Here is a 27,958-nt window from a genome sequence, read left to right as displayed (position 1 = left end):
TAACTCACTGAAGTTACCCCGTGTCTCTTTGTCGTTTGAGGCTCTTACAAGGTTTTCAGAAACCCATGGGGAGCCGGCCACCAGCACCCCTCCCCCGCACCGCCCTCTGCTGGCTCTCCCCTCGCCTGGGGCAGAAAAGAGCTGGTAGCGTCTCCACCCGACCCCCCCTCCCTTTTAGGGGCACAGTTAGCAGGTGGCTTGTGAGGCCTGGCCGGCAGTGGCCACACAAGCCTTTGGTGACTTGGAGGGCCGGCGTCCACGCAGCTTGGCTCCCACGCTGGGGCGGCTGCTCCGCGGCATGGCCGTGTTCCCCACCTGCCCCACCTCCCAGGCGGCGGTGGTCTGAGTAAAGGTGCTGTTCCTGCTGCTGCCCCTGGAGGAGGGCGCTGTGGGCAGAGGTCCCAGGCGGAGGTCCAGTTTTCCAAGAGGGAATCTCGGTGTTGGAGTGGAGGAAGACGACCGCTCAGCTGTCCCAGCGGCCCTCACTGGGAGGCCGGAGGGCCTGGCCGGCAGGCCCACAGCCCCTCAGCTAGGGACACAGCGTGTCTCTCTCCCTGCACCTGGGGGAGGGGCCCTCGGGCCCCCTCGCCAAGGCCCAGGCCTTCCCTTGGCGCCTGCCCAGCAGGGCTCCTGCTCGCTAGGGGGGCCCAGGGAGTGACAGCTGGAGACGCGCGGCTCCTGCTTTGATTTCCAGAGCCTCAGAGCCGAGCTTCCCTTCTGGGGCCTCTTGGGCCAGACGGTGGGGACAGAACTGAGAGTGGGGTTATTCAGCAGTGGTCTGTCTGCTCCCTGCCTGTGCTCAGCTGTTGGGGTGACTCTTGCTGACCTTACTGCTGCCAGTGAGCCTGATGGGGGTGGGGAGTGAGCTTCAGGGGGTGAGGGGTGTGAGGTTCATGGGGGTGAGGGGTGAGCCTGACAGGGGTAGGGGATGAGCCTGACGGGTGGGGGGTGGGCATGGCGGGGGTGGGGAGTGAGCCTGACAGGGGTGGGGAGTGAGCTTCAGGGGGTAAGGGGTGAGGTTCACGGGGGTGAGGGGTGAGCCTGACGGGTGTGGAGTGGGCCTGATGGGGTTGGGGGGCTCCCCGATGTTTGTGCGGGGAAGCTGAGGCCAGGCTGGCCCAGGCCTCATCCAGTGCACGGCCTGGGCGTGTGTGCCAAGCAGCACGCCTGCAGGGATGTGCACACGTCCAGCATGGACGTTCACGGACCGTCTGCCCCTGGTGACCAGGGCCCAGACCACCTCTGCCCGCAGCCGTCCCCTCCTGTGCCTGGGGCTGGCGTCGTGTGTCAGTAACAGGAGCCGCGACAGTGAGGCGTGCGGGGACTCCACCCTAGTGTCAAGGCTTTCTTAAGTGTCTAAATCTTAAAAGCCGGGTCCCAGTGTGAAAGCCTGGGACTGGAGGGTCGCTGCCCCAGGCGGTTGCGGATCGCGTCTGAAGGCACGCACTGGACCCGATGCTCAGGGGGATGCGGAGCAGCTCGCGCGCTGCCTCCTGCCGATGCCCCAGAGATGGGAGGTGTGCACCCCGCGGGCTGGGCTGCACTCGCCCGTCGGGGCTCTGACCGCCTGCCTGTGGTCCTCCCACAGGGCGACTACGACCAGAGCAAGACCAAGGTGCTGCACCTGAGCCAGAACCCGGCCGGCGCGGCGCGGCAGCGGCTCCGCGAGGACCAGCAGCAGCTGCAGGAGGAGTGTGCGCGGCTGCGGGAGCTCGTCCGCGCCCTGGAGGCCGGCGGCCCTGTCCCCGCCCACCTGGAGGCCGGCGCAGGGCTGCCCTCGTCCCGGGAGGTGGCAGGTAGGCCCCGGTCCTTCCATCCATCCCTCCGTCCAGCCCACGCAGGAGCCAGGCCACGGGCCTCTGGGGAGTGGGGGCCCCGGCCTGCAGAGTGAGCGCAGCAAGGACCCAAGGGGGCATCTCTCCAACCCGGGAACAAGTTAATACCATTTATCAGCTCATGTGTGTCTATTAATCACACAGACACCAGCGCTCCAGGAAGCAGGGGCCAGCTCTCACAGTCTAAGTACGTTTCCGGATGCAGCGAGCCCTCTGTAGGCCCTGCGACAGGCGGCGGGGCGGTGGAGGGGTGGGTTGGAGCCGCCTCTTCCAGCACGAGGGTCTCACCCGCTCTGCAGCTCTTAACTCGGGGCCGCAGTCTCTGACCTCGCAGCTTCTCTCTGTTTCCAGGCAGCACAGTGAGCGTGCGCCAGCCTGCTGCACCCGAGGTCCCCAAGGCCGGCTCTCAGGCAGACAGCAGGTCCATCACCGCCTCGCAGGGAGGGCACCGTCTGGGGGCTCCATTTTCCTAAGGGTCACCCAGTCCGGCCTCAGGGGTATTCTGGGGTCTGGGGGGTGCCTGCAGCCTCTCTCTGCCATCAGAGGGTGCCTCCCAAGGGTCATCCAGTCTGGCCCCAGGAGGAGCCTGGGAGCTGGGGGGTGGGGGGGGGCGCCTGCAGCCTCTCTCCTTTGTCAGAAGCTGCCAGGCGCGGCTGCCTGCCCTGGGCCTCAAGCGGCTGGCGGTGGGGCGCTCCCTGGCCCCCCCGGAGCACATCCCCTGCTCCCGTGTCTGCTGCTGGCTCTGTTCACCCCCCACCCCCGCGATGTCTGCGGGGCGTCCGCGTCGGGAGAACACGGCTGCTGTTTTCCTGACGTTTGCCGCCTGCGTTTCCAAGCAGCCTTTCCCCCGGGAAGCTCTTTCCACTTCCTCCGCCCGTGTCTGCCGTGTCAGGCTTGGAGCGGGAGCACAGGCGTCTCCGTCTGGAGCCGGGCTCTGCCGTTGCCCTGTCCCCGGGATCGTGGACGCAGCCCCTCCAGCCTACAAGCTCCCACTGTCGACCTCGGCGTACAGCCAGCCTTTCTTGAGGCGCCTGGTCAGCAGTCACTGTCCCGTGAGCCCGTGGAGGCGGGAGGCAGGCCCAGTACCGGCCCGCGGGCCTGGAGGCCTCGGTCGGCCGTGGCTGTGACTGGAGCGAGCCTGGCCGTCCTGCAGGGCTGCGCTCCACGTGCTCCCCATCCCCAGTGTGTCCCAGGCGATCCTGGTCCCACGCCTGTCAGCCCAGGGTCCTCTGTGAGGTGGGGATCCGTGTGCCATCAGGTTCAGCGGGGACCCCGAAGTGCGGGTATGCCGGGCCCCCCTGAACCCCTGGCTCCCCAGGCCACACCCCTCCTTCAGCCGCTTTCCTGCGACCGGGCGTGGCGCTGGCGATGGTGACCGTGGGTGTCGTGTGAGGTGCACGCCCTTTCCTGCCCCCACCTGCCTCTCCCGTCTTGTCTTCAGGAGGGTGGCGTTGGCTGCCTGGGTGCCACCCAGGTGATGCTGGGGCCAAACCACGGCTCAGCCGCCAAGACCGCTCTGAGGGGCTCCCTGTGGCCCAGGATGGGCTTCCCGGCCCCGAGAGCCGGGCGAGGCCTCCCACAGGGTCCTCAGCAGGCGGCCGGCCGAGCGTGGTCTCTGGGCCCAACTCCTGTTCTCTCCCCGGGCTCCTCCAGCCCCGCTTTGCGAGTTGCCCGTGTCCTTGACGAGTTCAGGAGCTGGGAACGCAGACGCGGGCGCTCAAGGTTGCTCTTCATTCTGCACAAGGACTCACACCATCTGACGCGACAGACCGTTTACTCCTCGAGTCTGTCGCTCCTCTGGCGTGCTCAGCTGTGGGGACACAGCTGCTCGGAGCCTCCTGGGGCACCCAGCACGCGCCCAAGGGCACTGTGGGCGTCTGGGCAGACAGCCAGTTGAACCTGGGCCCCTGCTCTGCCGTGCTCCCTGAGGCCCCACGGAGAGCGGGACCACCGCAGACCTCTGCAGTTGGGACAGCTGGTGGGCGGGTGGTTTAATGGTGAGTCACTTAGGAAGAAGGACTCCAGGCAGCTGTGGTCATGGCTGGAACCAGGCTAAGTGACGCCACGACCCTCCCCAAAGGCCGGGAATTGGCAGCAAGTGGCGCTGGGGGAGGGGGCATGACTGCCAAGCTCAGGGCAGGAAGGATGCTTGCCCGAGGTGTAACCGAGAGGCCCGCCGACCCAGGCCTTCTCCCGGCTCCATCTGCGGGCTGCAGCCTCTCTCCCAGCAAAGTCGGATCAGAGCGCTTCCCCAGGCGTGTGTGGAGATGCAGGTCCCCGGGCCCCAGCTCAGACCTCCTGGGTCAGAATCCCAGGGGCCTCACCCCGCCCCTTTCACCCCTGGAGCCTGATGGCCCCGAGGAGACGTGAAGGCGCTGAACCTGGAGGCCCCTTCAGGCGCTTGGTTACTGCTCAGCGGCCCTTGAGCTGAGTTGACCGGCGGGGAGAGCCCAGTGCTGGCTGTGACCAGGGCCGGCTGACGTGCGGGGAGCAGAGCAAGCAAGTGGGGAAGTGCGCCTGGAGGACACAGGCCGTCAGAGGGCTGGAGGCCTCCCGAAAGCATGTCCTCGGACACAAGGAGGGACTTTGAACAGCAACACACGGACAACAGACCTCAAAGTGTTCCAAAATGAAAAACAACGAACTTCTGGAAGTCAAGAATATAAAAGAGTTAAATGATGATCTAAAGAGTGGATTTTTAAGATAAAACTGAGAAAGTCTGAAAAGCAGAGGAACAAGACAGCGAGATGGGAAACAGGAGGAAACAGTGAGGCAAGTCGAGGAGCCAGCAGCCCGTGAGGCCCACGTCTCCGTCCTACCTGCTCCGTGGAGGCCGGGAGGACAGGCCGCACACGCGCCAAGGACCTTTCACAGCACGGCGGGGTGCTGGGCAGAGCCCGTGGTGGCAGAAAGCCCCCCACGCGCTGGAATGGTGGGTCACAGGCCAGGGACCACCAGACATCCCTTCCCAGCGGCAACTCTGGCGCTGCGCCCGCGGGCGCTGCTCCAGGTCCCCGGGAGCCGTGAGAACGCCCAGCACTTCTGTGGTGGCTTCTAACCTCCCAGAGGACAGATGGTGGGGGCACTGAGTAGCTGAATGGGTGGCCGGCCTGTGCATGGAGCGTGCTGTTAGAGCCTGGCCTCTGTTGCTGTGTTTCTGTCTGGCCAGGCTTCGCATGGTCAGCAGAGTCACAGCCCAGCAAACGCCTTCCCGGGCTGTCTGCATCCGCCTCAGCGCCCAGGACTCTGGCAACGGGGCCACGCAGCTGGGCTCTGAGCTGTGACCTGCCTCCAGCCATAGAAATTTCAGTACATGGACGCCCTAACCTCCAGAGTCTCGTCATGGACAGAAGGGCCCTCCCCACCTTCCCCGTGGCCTGCGGGACAGCCCCACACCCCTGATGGACTCATCTGCTGTGTACTCGGCGCTTGGCCTGCAGATGCCCTGGGGGTCGTGTAGGCGGGCGTGGTCTCCACGGTGACACCTGGCAGCCAGGATGGGGGCGACCCAGCAGTAGAGGTGCCCCGGCTCCCTTGTGCCAGGAGCCGCACTGGGGGCCAGGAGGGGCAGTGTGGGGCAGCCGCCCAGCCGTGGGTGACCACACCGCAATAGGTGGGGGAGCTTGTAGCCAGCTGTTCCTGGACCTCAGCCTTAGGACAGCCCCTGCCAGGAGCATGGCCCTCGATCAGCAGGAGCCTGAACCCCTTCTCCCCTCCCCTGCCGGAGCTGGCTCCCTACCCACCCAGCCTGGGCCAGAGAGATTACTAATTGGTGCTTAATTAGGTAATACATTAATATTAAAATCTAATCTTGTCAGAGCAATGCACAGGAGGTGATCAGATTTGTCCCTGCCTGACTATGCCACCGATCCCACGGGGTCCCTGGAGAGGGCTGTGCCTGGGCCCCTGCCTGGAGTGCCATTCGCTCTGCCCAGGGAAGAGGCCACCACGGGGAGGTGGCCACAGGCCAGCCAGCAGCAGCCGCGTCGTCTGCTCTGTCTCCTGCCTCTCTGTGCAGACCGAGGCTCACCCCCTTTCCCACTTCAGCCAGTGCCTGCCCCGCAGGGGGAGGACGGGGCTGCCGGGGGGCCCCTGGCCAGAGCCACCGGCCTGGATTAGCACTAGCCGGGACGTCAGTGCTGAGCACAGGGCCCAGGCAGCCATGGGTCACCAGTGAGGGCGCTGAGGCCCCACGTGGCTCGGCCCTGGCACACGGTGATGGACTCAGGGCTACCTGTGGCCACTGGTCTGGCTGCCTGAGGCGTAGAGGTGGGTGTAACCTGGGTCAGAGAGCTGTGCTCAACAGGAGCTGGTCTCTGAGCACCTAGAGCCTTCGGGGAGCAGGGAGAGCCCGAGCCTGTAACAAGAAGAGCCTTGCCTGCACTTTGCCGCTGGTTGTTCTCAGCTGGAGGGGCCGCCTCTGAACAGCCAGGAAGACTGCAGGGAAGTGGGAAGCGGAGACAAGAGTCGTGTCCCTCCCGCTCAGCCCTTCCCCATTCGCCCGCCCCGCCCCGCCCCACCCCGGCAGAACTGCGTTGGCATTGTCACTGGCATCCTTCAACTCCCGGCCTTGCAGCAGGCGGCAGAGAGGCCTGCTGGGGTCTTCAGATGGGGTTAGCAGCACGAGGGTGGATCTGAAAAGCACCGTGGTGGCTTCGGACGGAGCTGACGTGGAACCCGAGCCCACAGAGGGTGGGTCAGGTACCCAGACCATGACCAAACCTGGAAATGAAGGCAGGAAGTAACTGCCAGTTCCTGTGAGCGTTCTTGCGTTTCTTCGGGTGAACACCGGAGTTAGATCACTGGGTCACGGGGTTCGTGCACTGTGAACCTCGAGGCTGGCTGCGGTTCCGCACCCCTGCTGGCCCCACGGGGGCTCCGGGCTCCGCGTCCCGTCAGCACTGGGCCCTTCAGTCGTTCCCAGGTGGAGGCCCCCAAGGTGTAACTGGCGCTTCCCTGACGTGTAAAGATGCTGAGCATGATTTGTTTCACGTTAGCCCTGCCTGTATCCCCTTGGGTGGGTGGGGGCTCAAGCTTTTGTCCATTTTTTGTCTTTGGCTGGGGTTTGGGGGTTGCGTTTCCTAGCAGAGTCTTTCGCAGAGCAAACGCCTGTAACTTGGATGTGCTCTAATGGTCAGTTCTTCTCTTTTAGGAGTCAGATCTAGGGACTTCAGCAGACCCAAGTCAGGACCCTTTTTCCTCACGTTTTCTCTCTTAGGTCTTTTAGTTCTGCGTTGAAATCTGTGACCCATTTTGTTAATTTTTCCTGTAACGTGAGATTCAGGTTGAGGTTCTTTTTTTTGTTTGTCTGGGGGGCTTTCTCCTGTAAATGTCCAGAGACTCCAGCATCACGTGTTGAGATGGTGTCGTGGCTCCATCAGTCACCTCTGTACGTTGCCACGTCAGCTGACTGATGCCGTGGTCCTGTCTCCTCCCGGCCCTCCCGCTTGCTGCCCCGAGTGTCCCTGCAGAGTCTTGGTAGCTGGACGGGAAGGACGTCTTAAGGTCGGCGGCGTAATCCCTCCCACTTTAAGCTGTTTTTTCAACAGCGTCTGGCAGCCCTGTTTCTGTGGCCTTTCTGTTTAGCTTTAGGATCAGCGTGTCTGTATCTGCAGGAATCCTGGTGAACTTTACACGGGGAATCCACTGGCTCTGTAGATGAGTTTGAGGAGAATCCGTATCGTTACCGTGATGAGCCTTCCCAGTCCAGAACCAGCGTGTCTCTCCGCTGACTCAGGCCTTCTTCGAGCTCGTTCATCAGCCTCTTGTGGCTTTCAGCGCACACACCAGTTGCGTGTTTTGTTAGAAACAGGCTCGTGTGTCTCGTTTTTGTTAATTTCTCGTTATCCTCAGCGCGTGTTTTTCCTTGTCGTGTCCGTTGTTCTGTGCTTGTGTATGAGAAGGAAATGGCAACGCTCTCCAGCGTTCTCGCCCGGGAAACCCCACAGACAGAGGAGCCTGGCGGACTGCAGTCCACGGGGTCAGAAGGAGTGAGTGGGTTGTGACCTGATCAACAGCGACACAGAGATGTGGCTGATCTTGGTGTTGGGCTTGCAGCCCGTGGCCGCGCTAAGGCCAGTCAGCTCTGGGAGGATTTTGATTTTGATTGCCTGCGGTTGTGTCGGCTGTGAGCACGGCCTGTTGCACTTGTTCCTGTGGGCCTGGCGCCTCGGGTCGCACGTTCTCTCCCTGTAGCCGCGGCTGGGACTTGACGACTGTGCCGGGCCGCGGTGGTCAGCGTGGGCACTGGCCCTACTCCCGGTCCGGGGGGCGCGGGGTCAGCTCTGGGCTCTTTGCAGATGCCCTTGCTCATTCCTGTCTAGTCTGAGTCTGCCGAGAGCGTTGGTCACGTTAGGTGTTGAGTTTTTTCAAATGCTTTTCTGCATCACTTATAGGCTTATCTGGTTTTTCTTCCATAGGCCGTCAGTGTGGTGGGTTATCGTGAAAGTGTTTACTAATATGTTGAACCAGCCTTGCATTCCAGGTAAATCGCCCTTGTCTGCGGTATATTTTCTTTCCGCACGTTGCTGAGTTCAGCTTGCTGTTTCGTCAGTAGTTCTGGCGTCTCTGCTCGTCTTGGTCTGAGCTTCTCCTGTTCTATTGTTGTCTGAAAGTCATGCACAACTTTTCCTCTCTGCAGATGATGTGTTTGTCTACACAGATGAGCCCAAGAAGTTTTTTGTTTTTTTTTTTAAAGAATGCAGTGAGTTCATCATTGATTTTTGTGTGTTGCTCTTATATCCGTGCTCAGTCGCTCAGTCGTGTCCCACTCTTTGTGACCCTTGGGACCATAGCCTGCCAGGCTCCTCTGTCCATGGGCTTCTCCAGGGAGAATACTGGAGAGGGTTGCCCTGCCCTCCTCCAGGGGATCTTCCCGACCTGGGGGTCGAACCCAAACCCACATCTCTTTCGTCTCCTCCATTGGCAGGTAGGTTCTTGACCTAATATTAGTGCTATCCGGGAATCCCATTATATCCTGCAACCTTGCTGAATTCACTTACATGATTTGTGTGTATAATGCGAATATGACATCTGTGAGCAGTTAGGGAAGCTGAAATCTAAGACATTATACCATCCCTGCTCACTCTCCCAAAATGAAATTTCTGAGTATAATTCTAACAAGGCACATAAAAGGTCTGTGTGCTGAAAACGGCCGCGCATTGAGCAGGGAGTCAGGGGGCTTCTAATAAAGGAAGAGGCAGACTGCATTCAGGCGCGAAAGACTCCATCAGGAAGCTGTCCCTGCGGCCCAGGCTGGCCCCAAGCCACGGTCACCGTGGGAGGTCAGCTCTGCACCCGGGGCTTCTTCCCCCATCTGCCTGCGTGGGCGCGTCTCTTGGCTGGCGGTCGGCTGTTCCCTCCTTGTAGGTCGGCGCCTTCGTGAAGGGCCGGTGGGTTTCCTTCCTTCCTCTTTCCCAGACCTGGAACTTGTGAACCCGTGGCCCGAATCCAGTGAGGATAACTCATGGTCACCAGAGCTGTTAAAAACCACGCACACGACCTTGAACTGGTGAGCAGACAGACCCTCTGGTGCAGCCGCTGCCCTGCCACTTAGCATGGAGACAGCCGACGACCAGCGTCCGGGGCTCCGTAAAGGCTCAGGGGCCACGTGCGGCAGAGGCTTCAAGGTCCCCAGGGCGCCAGGCCCTCTGGTGGGCGAGCCGGGAGGGTTTGGCAGCAAGTCAGAGGCAGAGCACAGGACACAGTGCAGGGCCCGCAGACGCCTACGCCCGGCTAGACCCTGCAGGCGGGCGCCCAGAGGGTTGACCACTGCACGCTTGAGACTTTCTAATAGAAATGGCATCTCACGTCATTACTGATAAGGAGACATTTTTTACTTCCTCTTTTCTGAATGGTCTTATCACAACCAGAGCTCCTTTATCTCTTCTTCTACTCAGTTTGTACAGAAGTTTAACTTCTTGTTTTTCTTTATGATTATTTTGTATAGAAAGTGTTAACTTATTTTGGAGTTTCATCAGTCTATTCCATTTAAGCTTAGAAAGTTCTTTATTGACTTGATAAATTCTATTTTCTTCTGTGACTTTTTGGCTTGTATTTTATATTTAAAGATGTAATCTGCCTGGAACGTATTTTGGGATGTGGCATAAGGTGAAGGCCTCAGTTGATCTTTTTCCTGATCACAGATGGCTGCCTGGGTGCCGTCCATCAGATAATCATTCCTTGCCCTGTAGGTTTATAATGTGTCTTTATTTTTCTTTGTCTTTATTACATGGATTCTGGGAGTTTATTTCATTTTTCTGTTCCACATCTTTAGTAATTATAACAGAAAGTATGTTTGCATATCTGCTGTAGAGCACGGCTTTTCCCTTTTCTTTGCTTTCATTTAGATTTCCTTAGCAAGTTTATTATTCTAAATGAATTTCAGAAATGTTTTGTCAAGTTCAAGAAAAAGCCGTTGAGGTTTTGGTTTTTATTGACACTGCTTTAAAGATATAAATTAGCTTGGTGGGCGAGTTTTCAGCTTCGTCGCGTCCCGTGTCTCTGGACGGGTGGGGGATCGCCAGGCCTGTGGGACGGAGGGGCCAGGCCGGGGCGCCCCTGGTTGCTTGGAGGCCCTCTGCAGGCACAGGCCCCGGGACGTGTGTGTCTACTCCCGCCCCACTCCTAGCTGCCGTCCGCTGCCGGGCCATGTCGGGAAACGGGGGTCCAGGCCACCTTCCTCCGCTGGGGGCCCGTGCGTCTCCCAGCCCCAGCCCCAGGCCCCAAGCCTGCCTGCTTCTCCTCCCATTCCTGCGGCTCTCCCGGGGTCACTTCTGCTAGAAAAACAGAAACAGCTTGAGAACCATTTGTCCGGTAGCTCCCCCAACACACTCACAGCAGGTGACCTATGGCTCCAGTGAGGCGTCTACTTTGGAGGCAGGACCCAAGCCCCAGAGAAGAGCCGGAAGCCAAGGGTGGGAGTGGAGGGAGAGGGCGAGGGTTTGGGGTCCTGCCCCTCCACCTCCTGGCAGGGCGCGCACCTTCTCAGGGACACGGGCCCTCGAGCCAGGGGCCTGGAGGCGTGGGGAGCTCACCGTGCTTGCTGACGGGGTCAGGCAGGGCCCCTGGGCCCGAGGGTGGGCATTGCTGCCCTGGCCGCTGCCCAGAGCTGCTAGGCGGTGGTTACCGCCTCCAGCATGGCTTCTCCAGAGCCGAAGAGGAGCCCTGCAGGAGCCTGGATGTCAGCAGAGCCCCTGAGCCCAGGTGCACCCGGAGGGGGCGGCGCCAGGTTAGCCCACTGGGGGGCACAGGGAGCCCCCCTCGTCGGCCCCCTGAGGGGTGCAGAGAGCTGCCCTCGTTGGCCCGCTGGGAGGCACAGAGAGGCCCCCTGTGGGCCCGCTGGGGGGCGTGGGGAGCCGCCCTCGTCGGCCGCTCCCAGGCAGGCTGGTGCGGAAAGCGGTGGCGCTTTAATCACTGGTGTCCCAGGCTGCTGTCTCGGTGCTGTTTGTTTGTTCTTGGTGTCAGGTAATAAAGGGCAACACCATCAATTAGGTGTTTAATTGGAGTTGTAAGGAAGTCGTGTAATTTAATCTCCGGGTTTGCAGGCAGACAGGCCGAGGGAGGGGCGTGTGAGCCCCCGCCGCGGCGGCTGCGGCCCCTCTGCCTCCTGCTGCCCATGAGCAAGTCCCTGGTGGCCCTGCCCTGTCCCCGGCCACCGGCAGACCTGACGCCGTCCAGGGGCCAGACCCCGGCATCGTCAGCAGCCCAGCGTCCCCACCCAGCACCCACCCAGCCCTGTTCTCCACGTTGGAAACAGCGCCAGCAGCCAGGCGAGGCAGCCTGCTCAAAACATGGGCAGCGGGGACGTTCCTGGGCGATCAGGCTGTCTGGGCAGGAGCGGCCCTGGAGGGCGTGTGTCTGCAGCGTCTGTGGGGTCCCCACATCCCCCTCTCCCCAGCTCGCGGATCTTGATGGGATTCCTCCGTGAGCTGTTTCCTGGGCATCACAGGATTAGCGGGGTCAGAACTGACCTCTCCAGGCTACAGCGAGAGTCCCCAAACCCGTGAGAACGACCCATGCCCCTCACTGCCATCACCGAATGCTGGCAGGCAACGGGAATTCCATCCGTGGCTGGTGGGGCACAAGATGGCGCAGCCAGTCGGGAAGCCAGTTTGGTGTTTTCTTACGAAGCGACCATATGACCCAGCCACCACACCCCTCAGCATTCACCTGGAGGAGCAGGACACATGTATGTCCACACAAAAACCCGCGAGTGCCACAGCCTGGAGGCAGGCGAGAAGGCCTTCCGGAGGCGAACAGGGCGCAGACCACGCTCCTTCCAGACAGTGGAGCATCATCCGGCACTGAGAACAAATGAGCCGCCAATTCACAAGAAAGACATGGAGGAAACTTCCATGCCCGTGACTGAGCACAAGGAGCCGGTCGGGAAAGACGACAGACCATGTGACTGGCGGCACGACGGTCTGGGGAGGGCGGAGCGGTGGAGACGGGAGGATGAGGGGCACTGGGGGGCGAGGTGGAGCCCAGGGAGCGTTCAGGGCGAGGACGCTGTCCTCTGCACCACTGGGAGGCTGCATGTTCGCCGTTACACGTTCGGGCAGACCCACAGGCGGCACGGCCCCCAAGTGAGTGGTGCGGCAGCAGTGGCCCGTGGGGCTCGTGGCTTCTAGGTGGGCTCGTGAACGAGCGCCCCCCCTGGAGGGTGTGTTGATGCTGCGGGGGTGGTGTGGCTTGGTTTGGAGGCAGTCTTTGTCACCTCCAGTCAGTTCTGCTATGAACCTAACGCTCTTGATAGTCTTTGGAAAGAACGCCTAGTCGCCCAGTCGTCTCCTGTTCTACGTGAGCAGGTGTTTCCAGTAAACACTGGGTATTGTGCAGCAGTCCCGATAATCTGGCTCCGGGACGTCAGGACCCCCAAAGGGTTTCACTCCCGTTTGCCATCAGTGTCCGCGCCCCCCACAGCCCCGTCAGCCTCTGGCTCTGTCGGTGGGTCCCCTCTGGAGGCTCGCAGGAAGGGGGTCCCCCAGCCCATGGGCGTCTATATGACATAATAGGGTTGGCATCTCATCTCTGTCTCGAGTGACCCCCTCTGCACATGCTCCATGGCGGGCTCCCCGTCAGCTGGCGCCCACAGGCTGTTCGCACGCCCTGGCTGCTGTGAACATCTGAGTCCAGGCCTGCATGTGGACTAAGGTTTGCATTCCCCTCGGCGGAAGTGGGGTTGCCAGGCTCTGCAATAGTTTATGTCTAAGAGTCGGCCAGAGGGCCTCCCCGGCGGCAGCGCGGTTCCCGTTCTTTCCCCACGTGGCCGTCCTCCCACTCAGCGCCCTGTGGCCTCACAGCTGGGCTCTGGGCCCTCGCTGAGCTGCAGCCGCCAGGGCTGCGTTCCTCTGGGGGCTCCAGGGAGGGAGCTGTTCTGCCGCTGCTGGGTGCCCCACGGCAGGCGCTCCAAAAGCTCCGCCACCTTGGGGGCGCCCCGGAGGACCTCCCTCCCTGCCCTCGTTGGGTGGATCACGTGGTGCTGGCGCTGCAGCTGTTCGTAGTCGGGGACCTCTCTAGAGGTGGGGGCTGGGCGGAGGTTGGGGGAGAAGGCTTTCCCGTGGCCGGGCGGGGGGTGGGCATCAGTGGCATCTTCTGGACCCTGCGGGGGGAGGGGGAAGCCACGTGCGTCACGTCTGGACCCTGCGGGGGAGGGAAGCCACGTGCGTCACGTCTGGACCCTGCGGGGGAGGGAAGCCACGTGCGTCACGTCTGGACTCTGCGGGGGGAGGGGGAAGCCACGGGCGTCACGTCTGGACCCTGCGGGGGAGGGAAGCCACGTGCGTCACGTCTGGACTCTGCGGGGGAGCCACGTGCTGTCACGTCATTGGTGGTCAGCCCAAGCCCCACACCCTGGGCCAGGAGCAGAGTTCATGCAGCCTAGATTCTGGTCCTGACGGCCGCCAACTGCCGTGTGTCCTCGGGCCACTCCCTTGGCCCCTCTGAGCCTCCTCCTCCATCCCGGGCAGAGGCTGTCCCTGAGCTGGCACCACCTGCTACGCTGGGCGCTTGTGACCTCTGACCAGGGCCCTGTGTGCTGGGACCCCAGGGCCGTCCAGGCCAAGAGGGGCTGCAGGACCACCAGACCGTCCCCTTCCCCTCCGCCGGCAGGCGTGTGCATCAGGCTCGCTCCTCCTCACAGGCGGAGCCAGGACGCTCTCCGTGTGGTCACCCCCAGGCTGGAGCCCATCTTCCCGGTGCTCTCCCAGGCCCGGCTCCAGTGGGAAGCCTGTGTCCTGGCCCCACAGACCCCGCGGGCTGCCCCCACCCCGTCTGCTGCTTCCCGAGTCTGCAGCCAGCTGGTTCCGAGGGTCTCTGCTCCCGTCCCGTCTGAGGGGGTCCCTGCAGTTTGGCCATGAGGCCTCGCTGCAGCCGTCAACAGCTTTAATAAACTGCCTTGTCTCCAAAGGAGAAAGAGAGAGACAATTTAAACTCCCGTCTCGCCCAAAGCAGACAGATTGACTCGGAACAACTCAGTCAATAAAAGATGAGCTCTGGAAGCCTTTTGTCTCTGAGAGGGAGCTCGCCTTCCGGGGAGTTCATGTTCTGCGAGCCCACCACCAGGAGTTAATAATACATGCAGCGTGGGGTGGACAGAGCCAGAGCCTACTGGAAGTGCCCCCAACTCGGGACAGTGCCTGCCGGCTAGCAGCTCACAGCCACCGCCCCGGGCTCCTCCCCACCCAAACCAGCAGGCCAGGGCCCCCTCGTCCTCTGCTCCCCGGAGTCTCCTCTGGGGGTAGCCTGCAGGGCGTGTGTGGAAGCCACTGGAAACCCGTGTCAGCCAGCGGTGTGCTCACGCTCCGTCTCGGGTGTCGAAGGCGCTTGTCCTCCAGGTGGTCTCTGGCCCTGGCGTGTGTGTGAATGTGTGCAGAAGAGCGTGCACGTGTGTGTGTGCGCACGTGCGTGTGTCCGCACGAGTGTATCTCCAGGCGCTTTGCTTGTGACTGCCGGAGCCCGTTTCCCTGTCCGTGAGGTAGGGGTGCGCGTGGCGATGCTTCCAAAGCTTGAGACCAGCTGGTGCGTGCGGAGGGAGCCTCAGCTGGCTGGGCGAGCGGCAGTCACGAGCTGTGCACCCCTCGTGACCCAGGTCCCCCCTGTGGGGGCTTTAGGTAGGAGATGTCAGTGGTCGGCAACCAAGCAGGTGAATAAGTCATCAGAGAGTGGCGAGTTTCACAAGGGGAACCCCACCAAACATGGGGCCTCCAGAGGCCGTGCTGGGGCCTCAGCAAGGGGCCAGCCTTGTGCTGAGGCGACCCGGACGCAGGGCGGTCCTCACTGCAGGGCTGGCTCTGCCGGGGGCATCTGGGGGCCCACCCGGCTCCCCTGTTCTCTGTCTGGGTGGCACTGAGCAGGGCACTGGCCTCTGGGCCTGACCCCACGTCTAACCCACCCAGGGCTGTGTGCGTCCGGAGGGCACGCTGTGGCCGTCGGCACTTGGCGCGGCTCGGGCCGGGGGACAGGCCGCCCCCCCGGGCCCCCGCTGCCACGTCTCGGCAGTGGGGGAGGCTGGCTTCCGGGGAGTGTGGTATCGCACCCGTGCCCGCCTGTCACCCTGGGACTCTCCCACCCCGTAATCTGGTGGGCTGTAATTGCTGGTGTCTTTTCAGATCATTTTTGTGCAAGGTGACAAGCTGCTTGCCGAGTGAGCAGTTAACCACACAGCGAGGCCCATTTGAAAGCCGGCACTGCGCTCACCAGGGCGGGCGTCTGCCAGGCAGCCTGGCGGTGGGCACGCATGCTGCTCATCTGCATGAAATTCCAGGGCTGCGTCTCCTCTCTCACATGAAACGTGCAATTTCCGGCCCCACAGGGGGCCTGGACTCATGGCGGAGAGACTGTTCGGGGCCCTCTGGCGGCAGGAGGCTCCGGCCAGCGAGTCTGGGTCCTGGCCCCTTGTCGCTGAAGCCAGCAGCAGGGATGGTATGCCTGGCGTGCCTTTCCTGGAAAGGTGTCCGGCCTGGGCGCTGTGTCGGGAGGGGAGCGCGGGAGTGCGGAGCTGCCAGGCTGGCCGCGAGCCCCTCAGCACCTGCGGACCACGCGGGCTTCTCTTCCGTCTCCCCTCCCCTCCTCCCCCAGCAGGAGGCTCTGCCGTGTCGGGGGGCAGGCCGTGCTCCGCTGTGACAGAGCCCACTCGTGGAGCTCAGTGCCCACAGACACCCCACCATCTCCCCACTCCAGGTGGCCCGCGGGGCCAGGGCACTCACCCAGTCCTAGCCCTGCAGCGCCGGCTCCCGCGGTGGCTAATAAAATGGCATTAATATTTGATGCCTAATTATTAAATATTTAAAAATGTAAAGCTGAAGTAGTTTAGGCGTTCCCAGACATGAATAACTCAGCCCTGGCAGCGGCCCCACGCGGGGCCTGAGCAGAGCCAGTGGCGCTCACAGCCTGCGGGGGCCCGAGGCCGAGCGTCCAGAGGCCGTGGGGAGCCCTGCTCCCCAGGCGGACCAGCCTCCATCTGAGCCGCCAGCCAGGGCAGTCGGGAGAGCCGGCCCGCCCGTGTCCCCAGCCTTGGCCTCCCCATCGCAGAGCCGGCCATGCTCCCCGCCTCCTGTGGATGCGCCGAGACCACAGAGGCTGCTCCTGGTGAGAGGTGCGGAGCTGGGCGGCTGTCACTCCTGCTGTGGCTGCCCCTTCTATGCCCGGGGGACAGGCTGTGTGTGAGCGTGGGAGCTGGTAGTCCCAGCTCTTGGAAAAGCAGACGGTGCCCCCCCAGCCCACATCCTGCCCCCCGCCACCCCCACTGCCGGGCAGTCCCGAAGGCCTTCCTCTTGCTGTCTCTCGGGTATGCTGGGAGTGGGCCCTTTTGCACAGAGAGATGCTCTTTCTAATGATGAAGAATTCAACCTTTTGTTGCTTTTATAAAGCCTGAAGATCTCAGCATTACCTTTTTTTATTCACTTTTCAGAAAGAAAAATGATTCTGTCCTGAGCCCCCAAAGGACAATTTCAGAAGCTGCTTCCAAGTCCTAAACAGCGTCGCTGCAGGGGCCCAGCCTGCACCGCAGCCCACAGGGGCCTGTCCCCGGCCAGCTCGGGGCCTCCCCGCTGTGGCAGCCGCCCGCCCAGGGGTCCGTTCACGGAGTCAGGGTGGGAGGCCGCTGGGGGGCTGGTCTCAGCACCAGCCACCCTTGGTGCCGTCAGCGCCCCCTCCCATCCGGAGCGCCCAGCCGCCCAGGGCTTTCACCACCATTGTCTCAGGGACAGAAGCCCTTTGGGAGTGCCTGTGGTCGCCTCGCGCTGCCATGATGGCTGTGGGCGGCGTCCTGGGAAGGGCATGAGTGGCCCTCTGAGAAGGGCGTGGGCCATCCCGTGACTGTGGCCTGGGCATCCTGGCAAGGGCGTGGGCCACCCCGTGACTGTGGCCTGGGCATCCTGGCAAGGGCGTGGGCCATCCCGTGACTGGCCGCGTTCCTCACAGTTGAAACACGTGGCGTCCTGTGGGGACACACGAGTCTCACCCGCTCCGGGGCTCCTCTTGCTTCTCTGTCCTCTGCTGGCCTCACACTCCCCCAGTCCCTGGCCCTGCATGCTTCCTGGCGCTTAGACCGCAGCCCGTCATGGCGGGCTGGCCTCCCTGGGCGGCGCTCCCTGCTGTCAGCTCCCTGCCCCGCCGTCCACGCTCCCCTTCCCCTGCTGGCCCCATCCCGCTGCGTGTCCAGGGGCTGTGGACGGCAGGGCAGGGTTTCTTGGAGACCGTCGTCTGCGCTCAGGCTCCAGGCGGGAGCCAGTTTCCATACAGCTTTGCAGCCGCCTCTTCAGGTCGGTGGTCAGTCCTGCCTGTGGCCCTGGGACTTGGAGCTCGTGTGGATCCGGCTCCTGCTCCCTGCAGGATGTGGCGTGTTCTGCGCCCGTCTGGCCCGGGAGGCGTGGCCTCTGCTTCCGGGGGCATCTGTGCGATCTCCCTGACGTCCTCTCCTGCCCGCCTTCTGCAGACTCTCTGTGAAGTTGCCACCAGCTCGGTGCCGGGCCCCCAGGGTCGCTGGTTGCATCCTGTCTCTGCTCTTTTCTGCTTGTCTGGCGTGTCTCTGGGAGGCGTCCTCTGCTGTCTGAGCTCCTCCCCGCCGTCCACAGGAGCCTGGCCCCGCCGTGGGGCAGCCTCTGACGAGGCCTGTCTCATTGCCGGTCTCTGTCTGTCCAGGTTGCTTTATTCTCGTCTTATGTTAGAAGCTCTTGTGCGTCCAGTGACCCCGGGTGTGCTTCTGTGGATGCTTCCTCTGGGTGGAATGGGTAGGAGCCTGGCCGGGGCCTCCCTCTGGGGCTCCTCTGCTGGACACCAGTGTGGCCCCCATCCCCTTTCCAGAAGGGCCACTGCCCAGCTGCTGGGGTTGGGGGGCTCAACAGGGAGCTCAGCTGCCAGGCCCCCTCACTGTCCCCCGACCAGACACAGAGAGACCCCCTCACTCCCCCACGACCAGAGACCCCCTCACCCCCATGACCAGAGAGAGACCTCCTCACTCCTCCCATGACCAAAGAGAGACCCCCTCACTCCCCCATGACCAGAGACCGCCTCACTCCCCCACGACCAGAGACCCCCTCATCCCCAAGACCAGAGACCCCCTCACTCCCCCACAACCAGAGAGAAGACCCCCTCACTCCCCGATGACCAGAGATCCCCTCACCCCCACAACCAGAGACCCCCTCACCCCCAAGACCAGAGACCCCTCACTCCCCCACGACCAGAGAGAAGACCCCCTCACTCCCCGACGACCAGAGACCCCCTCACCCCCACGACCAGAGAGAGACACCGTCACTCCCCTACAACCAGACACAGAGACCCCCTCACTCCCCCATGGCCAGAGACCCCCTCACTCCCCCACGACCAGAGAGAGAGCCGCTCACTCCCCCCACGACCAGAGAGAGACCCCCTCACTCCCCCACGACCAGAGAGAGAGCCACTCACTCCCCCACGACCAGAGACCCCCTCACTCCCCCCACGACCAGACACAGAGTTCTCCTCACTCCCCCACGACCAGAGACCCCCTCACTCCCCCCCACAACCAGACACAGAGATCTCCTCACTCCCCCACGACCAGAGACCCCCTCACTCCCCCACGACCAGACACAGAGATCCCCTTACTCCCCCACGACCAGAGACCCCCTCACTACCCCCACGACCAGAGACCTCCTCACTCCCCCATGACCAGAGACCCCCTCACTCCCCCCACGACCAGACACAGAGAGACCCCCTCAGTGCGCCCCTCAAGGCACAGAGAGCTGGGGAGGCCCTCTCTGGCTGTGCTGGTCAGCAGGGCTGGAGGGAGACCGTCCCCGCCACGGATGTGTCTCCTGGGAGCATCTTGTGGGTGTCTTGGGAAGGGAGAGTCTGAAATGGGCCTGTGGGCCTGAAGCTGGACTCTGTCTCCTCCCGGGGAGGTGGGTCCCCTGGGGCAGGAGGAGCGGGGTGACGCCCTCACCAGGACCCTTAGACCCCGGCTGCCCAGACTGGGCGCAAGCCGCCCGTGGGCACAGCTCAGGCCCGTTGGTGGCGTCGGGAGGAAGGCTCAGCTCAGGGGAGACTGCCCGCAAGCTGCAGGGAAGGAGGGGCGGGACGGCCAGGTGGGTTCCGCACTGTGGCTCAGAGCCCTCTCAGCTGCGCCTGCTGCCTGGGCTGGCGGGGAGGCTGGGGGCCCTGGGTAAGGCCCGGGGTGAGGCTTTCGTCTCTCGCACAGTGGACTGGCCTGGGGGAGCTCGTGGGGGTGAGGGCTGGTAGGGGGGCAGGCGGGAGCTCAGCCTGCGAGTGAGGTCTGGGGCAGTGAGGACTGGGGCGGGAGCTCAGCGAGCTGGGCAGCCGCTGTCTGCTGGCTGCTGTCGGCCGAGAGTAGCCATCGCCAGCAGGCCAGGCCCGAGGCTGGCCTGGGCCCTGGTGGGACAGCTGTGACTGTGCCGCAGGCTCCAGGTCTCGGGTCCCCAGTCCTGCCAGGGGAGGCCTCTGCTCACTTTGGGAGAGGCTGGGCCAGAGTGATGCTGTTTCCACGGAGGAGGGCATATCTTTTATTTAATCCAAGCCATTCTGTGAATTATTCATTCATGTTTATGTAAGCGATTGAGCTACACGGATCGTGGGAGCAGGTCAAGACACTGACTCTGCTCCGAATCAAAGGGGCCACCCCTGGGGTCCTCCCCGGACTCGCCCGCTCAGCGGGCTCTGCCGCCCCCGGCCTGCCCCCATGGACCAGGCCGCCCGGTGCCAGGTGCCCTCCGCCTGTAGGACGCTGCCCCTGAGCCCTCTGTCCCGGCCTTGCCTTGCAGGTCCGTGGCAGGTCCCCAGGCAGCAGGTGGCTCGAGTCACCCGCCTGCTTGTGGGGTCTGTTGGCGGGAGAACAGGCCACGTCTGCACACAGCGAGCTTCCCCCTCAGGGCCAGGTTGCGTGCGTCCGGCATCCGAGAGCTCATGGGCGGTGCAGCCTGTGTCCCGGGTGAGACGCCCCCACGAGCTCAGCCATGAGCGCTTCCTCCAGAGCAGGTTTTTCCCCCGTTAACGGCCCATCCTCGGTGGCTCAGCTGCGGGACGAGGAGAACCTGAGGTCAGAGTGGCCGGCCGCCTTTCTAACTTTGGAGTCTGATTACTCAGTCGATCAAGGGCCCTGTCCCCAGACTCGGCCCTGGAGTGAGGGCGGCCCTCAGGCCTTCAGGGCGGGAGGCCGTCCAGGAGCACAGGGGCCATGGAGAGGCCTGGTGTCAGGGTCCCTGGTTCGGGGCCGGGGGCGGCAGCTGCCAGGCTGCCCCAGCGCTGCAGGCCGTGGAGACGAGACCGGGGAAATGTGCTAGAACCTTGGTGTGTTGCGGAGTCTGTGCGGGTCCTGAGGTCCGCGGTCAGAGGGCCCCGCCTCTGACGCGGATCTGCGGTCAGTGGTCGGCCGCCTAAGTTTGTGCTTGTGAAGTGGGGGACCCTGCACGCACCTCGTGGCCGCGGTGGCTGCTGCGTGTGTTGGGGCCTGTCCGGTGGCTGCCACCCTCCCACCTCAGCAGTGCCCGGCCCTCTGCCCCGCTTAGTCTACCCTAATCCTCAACACGGCTGCACCCCGATGACCCCTGGAACCAGCGTGGGGGGCAGAGGTGGGAGATCTCTCTCCCTGGAATGTAGGCTCCCTGCCCGCCTGCCCCGTTGCCTCCTCTGAAAGAGAGCCTGACGACATCTGTTCATCTGAAAGCAGCTCCGCCAGGGCGCCCACACCTGCAGCAGACGCCCTGGGTCCTGAGGGTCAGCCAGGGCGGGGGCGGTCCTCGGGGAGGGCAGGCCACACACTAGGCTGAGTCTGGAGGCCTGGGGTGCTGCACCCCTGGGCAGCATCGGGCCTCACAGGCGCCTCGTGTGCCCATGTGTAGCCGGCTCGCTGATGACGGGGCTGAGCCGAGGTGTAACTCCCGGGATGGCGCCGCGGGGAGGACTCAGGTGGCCGCTGTGTGCGCTCCTGGTGGCTTCCACAGCTGCTTTCTCCCCGGCAGGTGGCCCGAGGGCCCTGCCCTGAGCTGTCCAGTTAGGACAGGGCCCAGGGTGCCCTGCCCGACTCCACACCCAGGGAGCCTGTCTTCTCCCAGCATCTGGTCTCCGGGAGGCCAGCCAGGGAACCACGGGCAGCGTGATCCCAAATCTCCGGATGACCTCGCTCCCGTGGCCCCCACCCCCGTGCTTCTCAGCGGCGGCCTGGGAAGTGTTTGCCGCTCCCCGGGCTGACAGGAAGGACTTGGGGCTGGGGTGCGGGGTGGGGGTCCCCGTCTGGGCCCAGAGGAGGGAGGAGCCCGCCTGCTGCCCGGCTCGTCGTCCTCGTCAGGAGCCGCGCGTGGCTGCCTGGCCCCGACGTGGCGTGCACCCCCCTCACCCCTCAGTCAACGCGCTGCTGCCCCTGAGTGTCCTCCTGAGACCCCAGGGAGCTGACTGCCTCTCCCTCCCCACAGAGCTGAAGAAGCAGGTGGAGAGTGCAGAGCTGAAGAACCAGCGGCTGAAGGAGGTCTTCCAGACCAAGATCCAGGAGTTCCGGAAAGTGTGCTACACGCTGACGGGCTACCAGGTGGACATCACCACAGAGAGCCAGTACCGGCTGACCTCCATGTACGCCGAGCAGAAGGCCGACTGCCTCATCTTCAAGGTGGGGCGCGGCGCCCCCGAGCCCCGGCCCCTCCCTGCCCTCTCCCTCGGCGTCCGCACCCTGGGGGCAGGGGGGCAGGGCTCCGCGTTGCAGTGCCCTCTGGGGGCTGAGGAACGGTGAAGTCAGGGAAGGGCCCTCAGTGCACCCACGGGTGCAGCTGGACGGCGGGGGCGGGACCAGGGAGAAAGCCCCGAGCCCGAGCTGCTCCCGCGGCGGGGGGCCCTGGGGTGGGCTTTTGGGGCCTGACAGGGTGGTTTCGTTCCGCCACACCCGATGGTGGGAAGTCTAGGCAGCTCAGTGCACCTCTGCCCTCTTGCTGGACCCCCAGGGCGCTGAGTCGGGCGGGAGCCCCGTGTCTTGCACGGCCCCCTGCCTGCTGGCTCAGAGCATGCGCAGAGTGTGGGCTGAGGGAGGGACCCAGAGAGCAGGTGGCCGGCGGGGTCCTGCTCTCCAGGCAGAGCGCCCGTCTCACTGGACTGGGACTCAGGGCCCACCTTGCCTGGCCCCAGGGGTCAGAAGGATTCCCGGCCAGCCGAGCTCCACGGAAGGGTCTCGGGGGAGCTGGTGGGAGCGGAGGCCGGCCCTGCTGCCTGGGATGGACACAGGGTCCCGGGGCCGCGGGCCCGGCTGAGGAGTGACCGCAGACAACGGCAGCCTCCGTGGCTGACTTTGTTTTCCCAGAGGTGGTTTCATAGGCAACAGGGGTGCTGGGGGCAGAAACAGCCGCGCTGTCGCAGGTCGGGGGCACAGGTGTGCGAGGTCGGGGGGCACAGGTGTGCAAGGTCGGGGCACAGGTGTGCGAGGTTGGGGGGCACAGGTGTGCAAGGTCGGGGCACAGGTGTGCAAGGTCGGGGGCACAGGTGTGCAGCGGGGAGGGCGGGCCTGGGCAGCCCGGAGGGGGGGCGCCTGCCAGAGCTCAGCCCCGCCGTCGCCCCGCAGGGCCTGGCCCCGCCCGCCTGCCCCCAGGAGTGGGCCCGGAGCCCTCAGGCGTGGCCTCAAGGTCTGTCCCGGGAACTGGCAGCCGGGGTCCCTGTTGAGCTGTGAGGACGGTGGGAGTTCTGGACGCCCCGCGTCACCCAGGGTCATGGCGGCCCTGCTGTCTGAGACCCCAGGGGACCAGGGCCCGGGGATCCAGGGCGGGGGGCGGGTGGCTGCTTCTCGCTCGCCCGCACCCGCCGTGGGAGGGGCCGTGGGGCGGAGCTGGGCCCCTGGGCCTGCACAAGGGGCGGCTCTGTTAGGAGTAAAGAAGCAGGCCTCACCTGTCGCTGTGACCGTGGAGTCCGTGGCTCACCCGCGTGTCGTCGGGGTCTGTGGGTTTTGACAGATGCGAGCCGCCGTGCCCTGGGCAGCCCTGTGCTCATCGCCGGCTCCGTGGCTCTGCCTTTCCCGGAGGCAGTGGGCTCACAGGCCGGCTCCCTCAGTTAGTGACCCGGCCGAGCCCCAGCTCTTCTCCTGACTCGACGGCTGGTTCCTCTTTGGCTCTGAGCCATCTTCCCCGTCTGGACATCCACAGTTAGCTTGTCCATCACTTACTGAAGGACGTGCTCGTTCCCAGGCTTTAGCAATTACGGATGAAGCTGCTGTAAACAGGCTTAAACCTTTGCGGCCGCGTAACCACGTAAACGCAGCCTTAGTCTGCGGGCGGCACGGAGGCTGGCGTGCAGCTGGGTGGGCTGGGGTCCGGGGTCTGCCAGCCGGCTCCCCTCCTTCTGCACCTGGTGTGCCTTCCCCCCGCTCGGCGCGTCCAGGTCAGCAGAGCCGGCCCAGCTCAGGTGCAGCCTCTGCAGGAAGCCAGGGCCGCCCTCACCCCCTGCCCTCCCAGCCCGGCCCTGAGGCGAGTCCACCCGGGGAGCTGGTCTCGTTCTTAGCCTGGCCTCGGGCCCAGAGTGGGCGGCAGGTCCCCAAGGGTCGGAAGCAGGGAGCGGAGTCGGGTGGCAGAGCCTGCGTGTTGGGCCCGCTCCCGCGCACCATGGGGGTCATCCTGGGGGTCATCCTGGGGGCGTCTGCTCCTCCCCACAGCCCCACGGCCCCTCGGCATCGGCTGTGGCCCTGAGCTGGCAGTGGGTCAGTGTCTGCGGCATGGATGTGATTCCCGAGGCGTTGCCGTCAGGCGGGGGTTATGGTGCTGGACTGTGGGCCAGAACCTCAAAGGTGTGACTGTCCCCAGTGCCCACGGGCGGGGCACCTCCTCGTGGCTCCGTGTGTGCGCTGGCAGGGCACATGGATGTGCGGGCGGCCCCACCTGCCTTATCCCCTCATGCCCAGTCAGCGCGCCTCCCAGGAGCTCACAGCCCCACCCCCTGAGAAATCCGCCGTGGGCAGTGCAGTGGGATGGGTCCTTGCAGTCTCCAGGCTGCCTGGTGCCAGCGTCGGGGTCCTGAACCGCCCCGAGCTCCCAGCCCCCGGCAAGTGTCAGCTGGTCCTCTGGCATCCAGAGCTTTCCCCACAGAGACCAGCAGAGCGGCCAGAGGGTGGCCGCTCCTGTCCCGCCTGCCAGGCTCTTAGCTGCCCCTTGGGACCCCGGGTGCTTGCCTACAGGTAGAGGGGCCTGGTCCCCACTGACTGGACACCGTGCCCCGTCACGGCCTGTCCAGCACGCCCCGCCTGTTGGTCCCTGCGGATCGGCACAGCAGGGTCCGCCCCAGGGCGCCTGTTGTCAGGGGTCAGAGACTCAGGCTGAGGCCCCCGTGGCCCCATGCGCGTCCCAGAGGGGCCGGTGTGCAGGCGCCCCCGGGGGTGGGCGTGCACCCCAGCTGCCCGCTGCGTCCTGGGAAAGCGGCTGGGATGAGCAGAGCGTGTTTGCGGCCCCCCCCACCCCACCCCAACCTCGTGGGGGGAGCAGGCCCCTCACCACCCTGGCTCACAGGCCCACCCTGCCCTGGCACAGGCGTCCTGTCCGCTGGACACAGGCCAGCAGCCTGCTGCATTCGTGGGGGTGGGAGCATGGAGAGCTCCCTGTGGAGGCAGGAAGGGCCAGGAAGCCCCCCCTCCCCAACCCCGGGCGTCCTCTGCCCACCGCCTCTGCCTCCCTGGAGAGAGCCGCCCGAGCCAGGGCTGGGGCTGGAGAAGAGAATGGACTATGCTGGAGCCAGACCGAAGCTTGAGCCAGGCCATGGCGGAGCTCCGTGCGGCCTGGGCTCAGGGCTGCAGGCCAGAGCCAGCAGACTCTGCTGGGAAGGCAGTCGGGGTTGCCAGTGACAGCTCTCGGCTGGGGGGCAGGTGTGGGGCTCAGAGGGCCCCCTCCACCCGTGCTGACCTGGGCCAGGCCCCGATCCGGGGCTCCTCACCCGAGCGCACCTGCCTGCGCTGGGACGCGGAGGCTGTCCCCACGCCTCTCTCTGCACGGCAGGGCGCTGGGGTACGGGCTGGGGGCAGTGAGAGCAGAGGCCTGAGACAGCGAGGACTCAGAGCCGTGGGAGGCCCGGCCCTGGCCACTCTGTCCCCTAGATTTTTGGACCTGGTGACAGTTTGTAATTGAACACAGCTCGCCCGTGATGGGGCCAAGGAGCAGGCATGTGAGGTGCGGGTGTGGGTGACTCTGGGCGCCCTGAGGCCAGCAGACGCCTAGTGACTGCCTCAAACAAGAGCCTCTCAGCAACTTGGGGGCCGACCCAAGAACGCCCCCAACCACAGAGCCAGCAGGCTCTTGTCCTCGAAGGCCATCCCCAGGGGGCTCTGCCCCTGAGCTCGTGTGCCGCCCCCCACCCTTCCCTGCAGGCCCAGGCCTCGCTGCCCCCAGCCTCACTCAGCGCTTGGCTCGGGGCCCTCATACCCTCCCCCCGGCCCGGCACAGGCGTCCTAACCTGGTCACGGGGCACCAGTTCGGGTGCCGTGGGCCTGGGAAGGGCCCACCAGAGGACCCCAGGGCTGGTGCCGTCCACCGCTGGGCTGGACTGCGGTCCCAAGGCCTAGGGGGTCACCCGGTGCCCTCGTCCAGCTCGTGCAGCCAAGACTCCCAGTGCAGGACCGCCTGCCCTCCCCGGGGACCTGGGCCTCCCCCCGAGCCGACGCCGCAGGACTGACCAGGAGCACTCGTCTGGTGGCCGCCCTGGCAGATGCTGAGTCTCCCGGGCAGATGCCGAGTCCCCCAGGCTGATGCCAAGTCCCCCGGGCCGCCGGTCCTGATTAATTGTGCAAACCTCATTAGTTCACGTCAAATTTCGTGGAAGGTGCTCCTCCGGGGGCCGCGTGAGCGGCCTCCGGTCTCCCAGGAACGGCCCCCCACGGCTCTCAGCCCCACCCGCCTGGGCGCCGCGGTCTGTCTGCCCCTCCTCCAAGGCGCTGCTGCTGTGAAGAATATTAAAGCAGTTTTTCCAGGAGATGGAAGGGAGCTCGGGGGTCCCTGCATGGCCCAGCGTCCGGCGTGGTTCCCTCGGAGCTGGGGCCGGGCCGGGCTGTGTCTGTCATAGGGGCACGGCTGTGGCGCAGGGACCCAGCAGAGCCCCTCAGGGAGCTGGAGTCTTGGGCAGGCTGGGCGCTCTGACGGTGACCCTGCCGCGGGGCAGCCTCGCTGTCACTTCACTGCAGGGTAGGGGCCGAGGCGAGCTGCCCCCGTTCTGCCCCTCAGCCCCGCCTGTCACGGCCCTGCTCTCCGGCTTCTCTAAGACCCACCGACCGCCTGTCCTCCAGCCTCAAGGTGGAGAGGGGCCCTGCTGTCACCGGCGGGGGCCCCTGGCCTGGGTCTGGGGGCTGCCCTCCTCCACATGGCCCCTCCGTGGCTCACAGCTGCACCCCTTCGGGAAAGGGCTTGTGAGTGCAGTGACCAAGCGCCCCTGGAGATGGGTGGAGCTCCCCGGCAGGGCTGTAGGGCGGGGCCCCAGCTCACCCTCCTTCCTCAGGGCCCGGCGGACCCCAGGGCTGGACGAGCGAGGTGACTGGGCCAGGGTGCAGGGCCTGCTTAACCCTGCCCTACCCACACGCCGTCTTGTAGCTTAACTCACCTGGGAGCCAGAGCCCCGGGGCCTGGGGAGTCAGGAGCCTGGGGGTGCTGGTCCCACGGACAGGGGCCCCTCACGCGCCCAGCTTCCTGCAGCCAGCCTGGGTTGGGGGCCGGGTTTCCCCTTACATGGGAGAGGTGGCTTGCTTTCAGGTCAGAAATCCTCAGGTCAGGACAGGCGTTCAGAGTCCCAGGGTCAGCGCGTGTCTGGGGCAGGCTTGGAGCTGAGAAGGGAGCTGTAGGGGGTGGGGTGCACCCCCGGCCAGTCCTCCCTGCCAGTGCTCTTCTGCTGACTCCCAGCTGGTGATGGTGGTGGGTTCTCTGAGGCATTGCCAGGGGCAGCTCCTGCCCCGCTGTCTTCCCGCGGTGGGGCGGGGGCACTTCTCTGGGGCTGGCCTGGCCGTGCTGGCTGACTCCCCCTGTCCCCTCCCCCACCAGCCGTGGGCTTGCCCCCCCACCCCCCCACCCCGATGCGGGCGAGGCTCGGTGTTGCTGTTTTGTGAGTGCTGATCTCGTCTCCGTGGTTACCCCATGGCAGGCAGCGTTTGCTTTCACCTTGGCTGGTGATGCAAAGCTTCCTTCCAAGCTGAGCCTACTTAAGTTGATAAGGATAGTTGATTTAAAGAAAAGCGTTAAGTAAATGACAGACCTGGCCGGCGGCACGTGCAGACAGCTGCCGCTCAGAGACCCGCCGACTGCCTGCTCATGGCCGCCCGCTCGGCCTGCAGCAGCCCCGACTCCTCACCACACAGAGGGTTCCCAGGGAGCCTCCAGCTCACGGGGCCCGACACAGGCAGCTTCTGACCCGGGGGCTGCAGGCTCCCCATCCCCCTCCCCCGACTCAGCTGAGATGAAGCCCTGATGCCAGCCTGCAGGCTCTGGCACGCATGCCCCCGAACCCCCACTGTTAACGATGGAGCTCCTGCAGCGATTTACCTGGCTCTCAGCCTGACCCTGTGGTGAGGAAAATCAAGCTGAAATTAAATCAAATTTCAAATGTTAAGCTAACCAATTAAAAAAGCAATCACATAGAAACACGTTTTTCAAAACACCGTTGTGTACTCTGCCCTAATTAACGTGTGCAGGAAGGAGGTC

At 64.3% G+C, this 27,958-nt stretch overlaps 1 protein-coding gene across 3 annotated transcripts in view; it reads left to right on the top strand.

The window, feature by feature from the left end:
- The window catches only part of MAD1L1 (mitotic arrest deficient 1 like 1), a 245,331-nt gene that overhangs the window by 200,696 nt on the left and 16,677 nt on the right, over positions 1-27,958 (top strand). For all 3 annotated transcript variants that reach the window (XM_027527258.1, XM_027527259.1, XM_027527257.1), the window contains 2 exons: positions 1,589-1,796; positions 21,737-21,927. In XM_027527258.1, the coding sequence (XP_027383059.1) occupies positions 1,589-1,796; positions 21,737-21,927 (399 nt within the window). The remainder of the gene's footprint in view (positions 1-1,588; positions 1,797-21,736; positions 21,928-27,958) is intronic.

The sequence above is a fragment of the Bos indicus x Bos taurus genome, chromosome 25 (assembly GCF_003369695.1).
Source record: "Bos indicus x Bos taurus breed Angus x Brahman F1 hybrid chromosome 25, Bos_hybrid_MaternalHap_v2.0, whole genome shotgun sequence".
NCBI lineage: Eukaryota > Metazoa > Chordata > Mammalia > Artiodactyla > Bovidae > Bos > Bos indicus x Bos taurus.
This window is presented reverse-complemented; position numbering and strand designations above follow the sequence as displayed.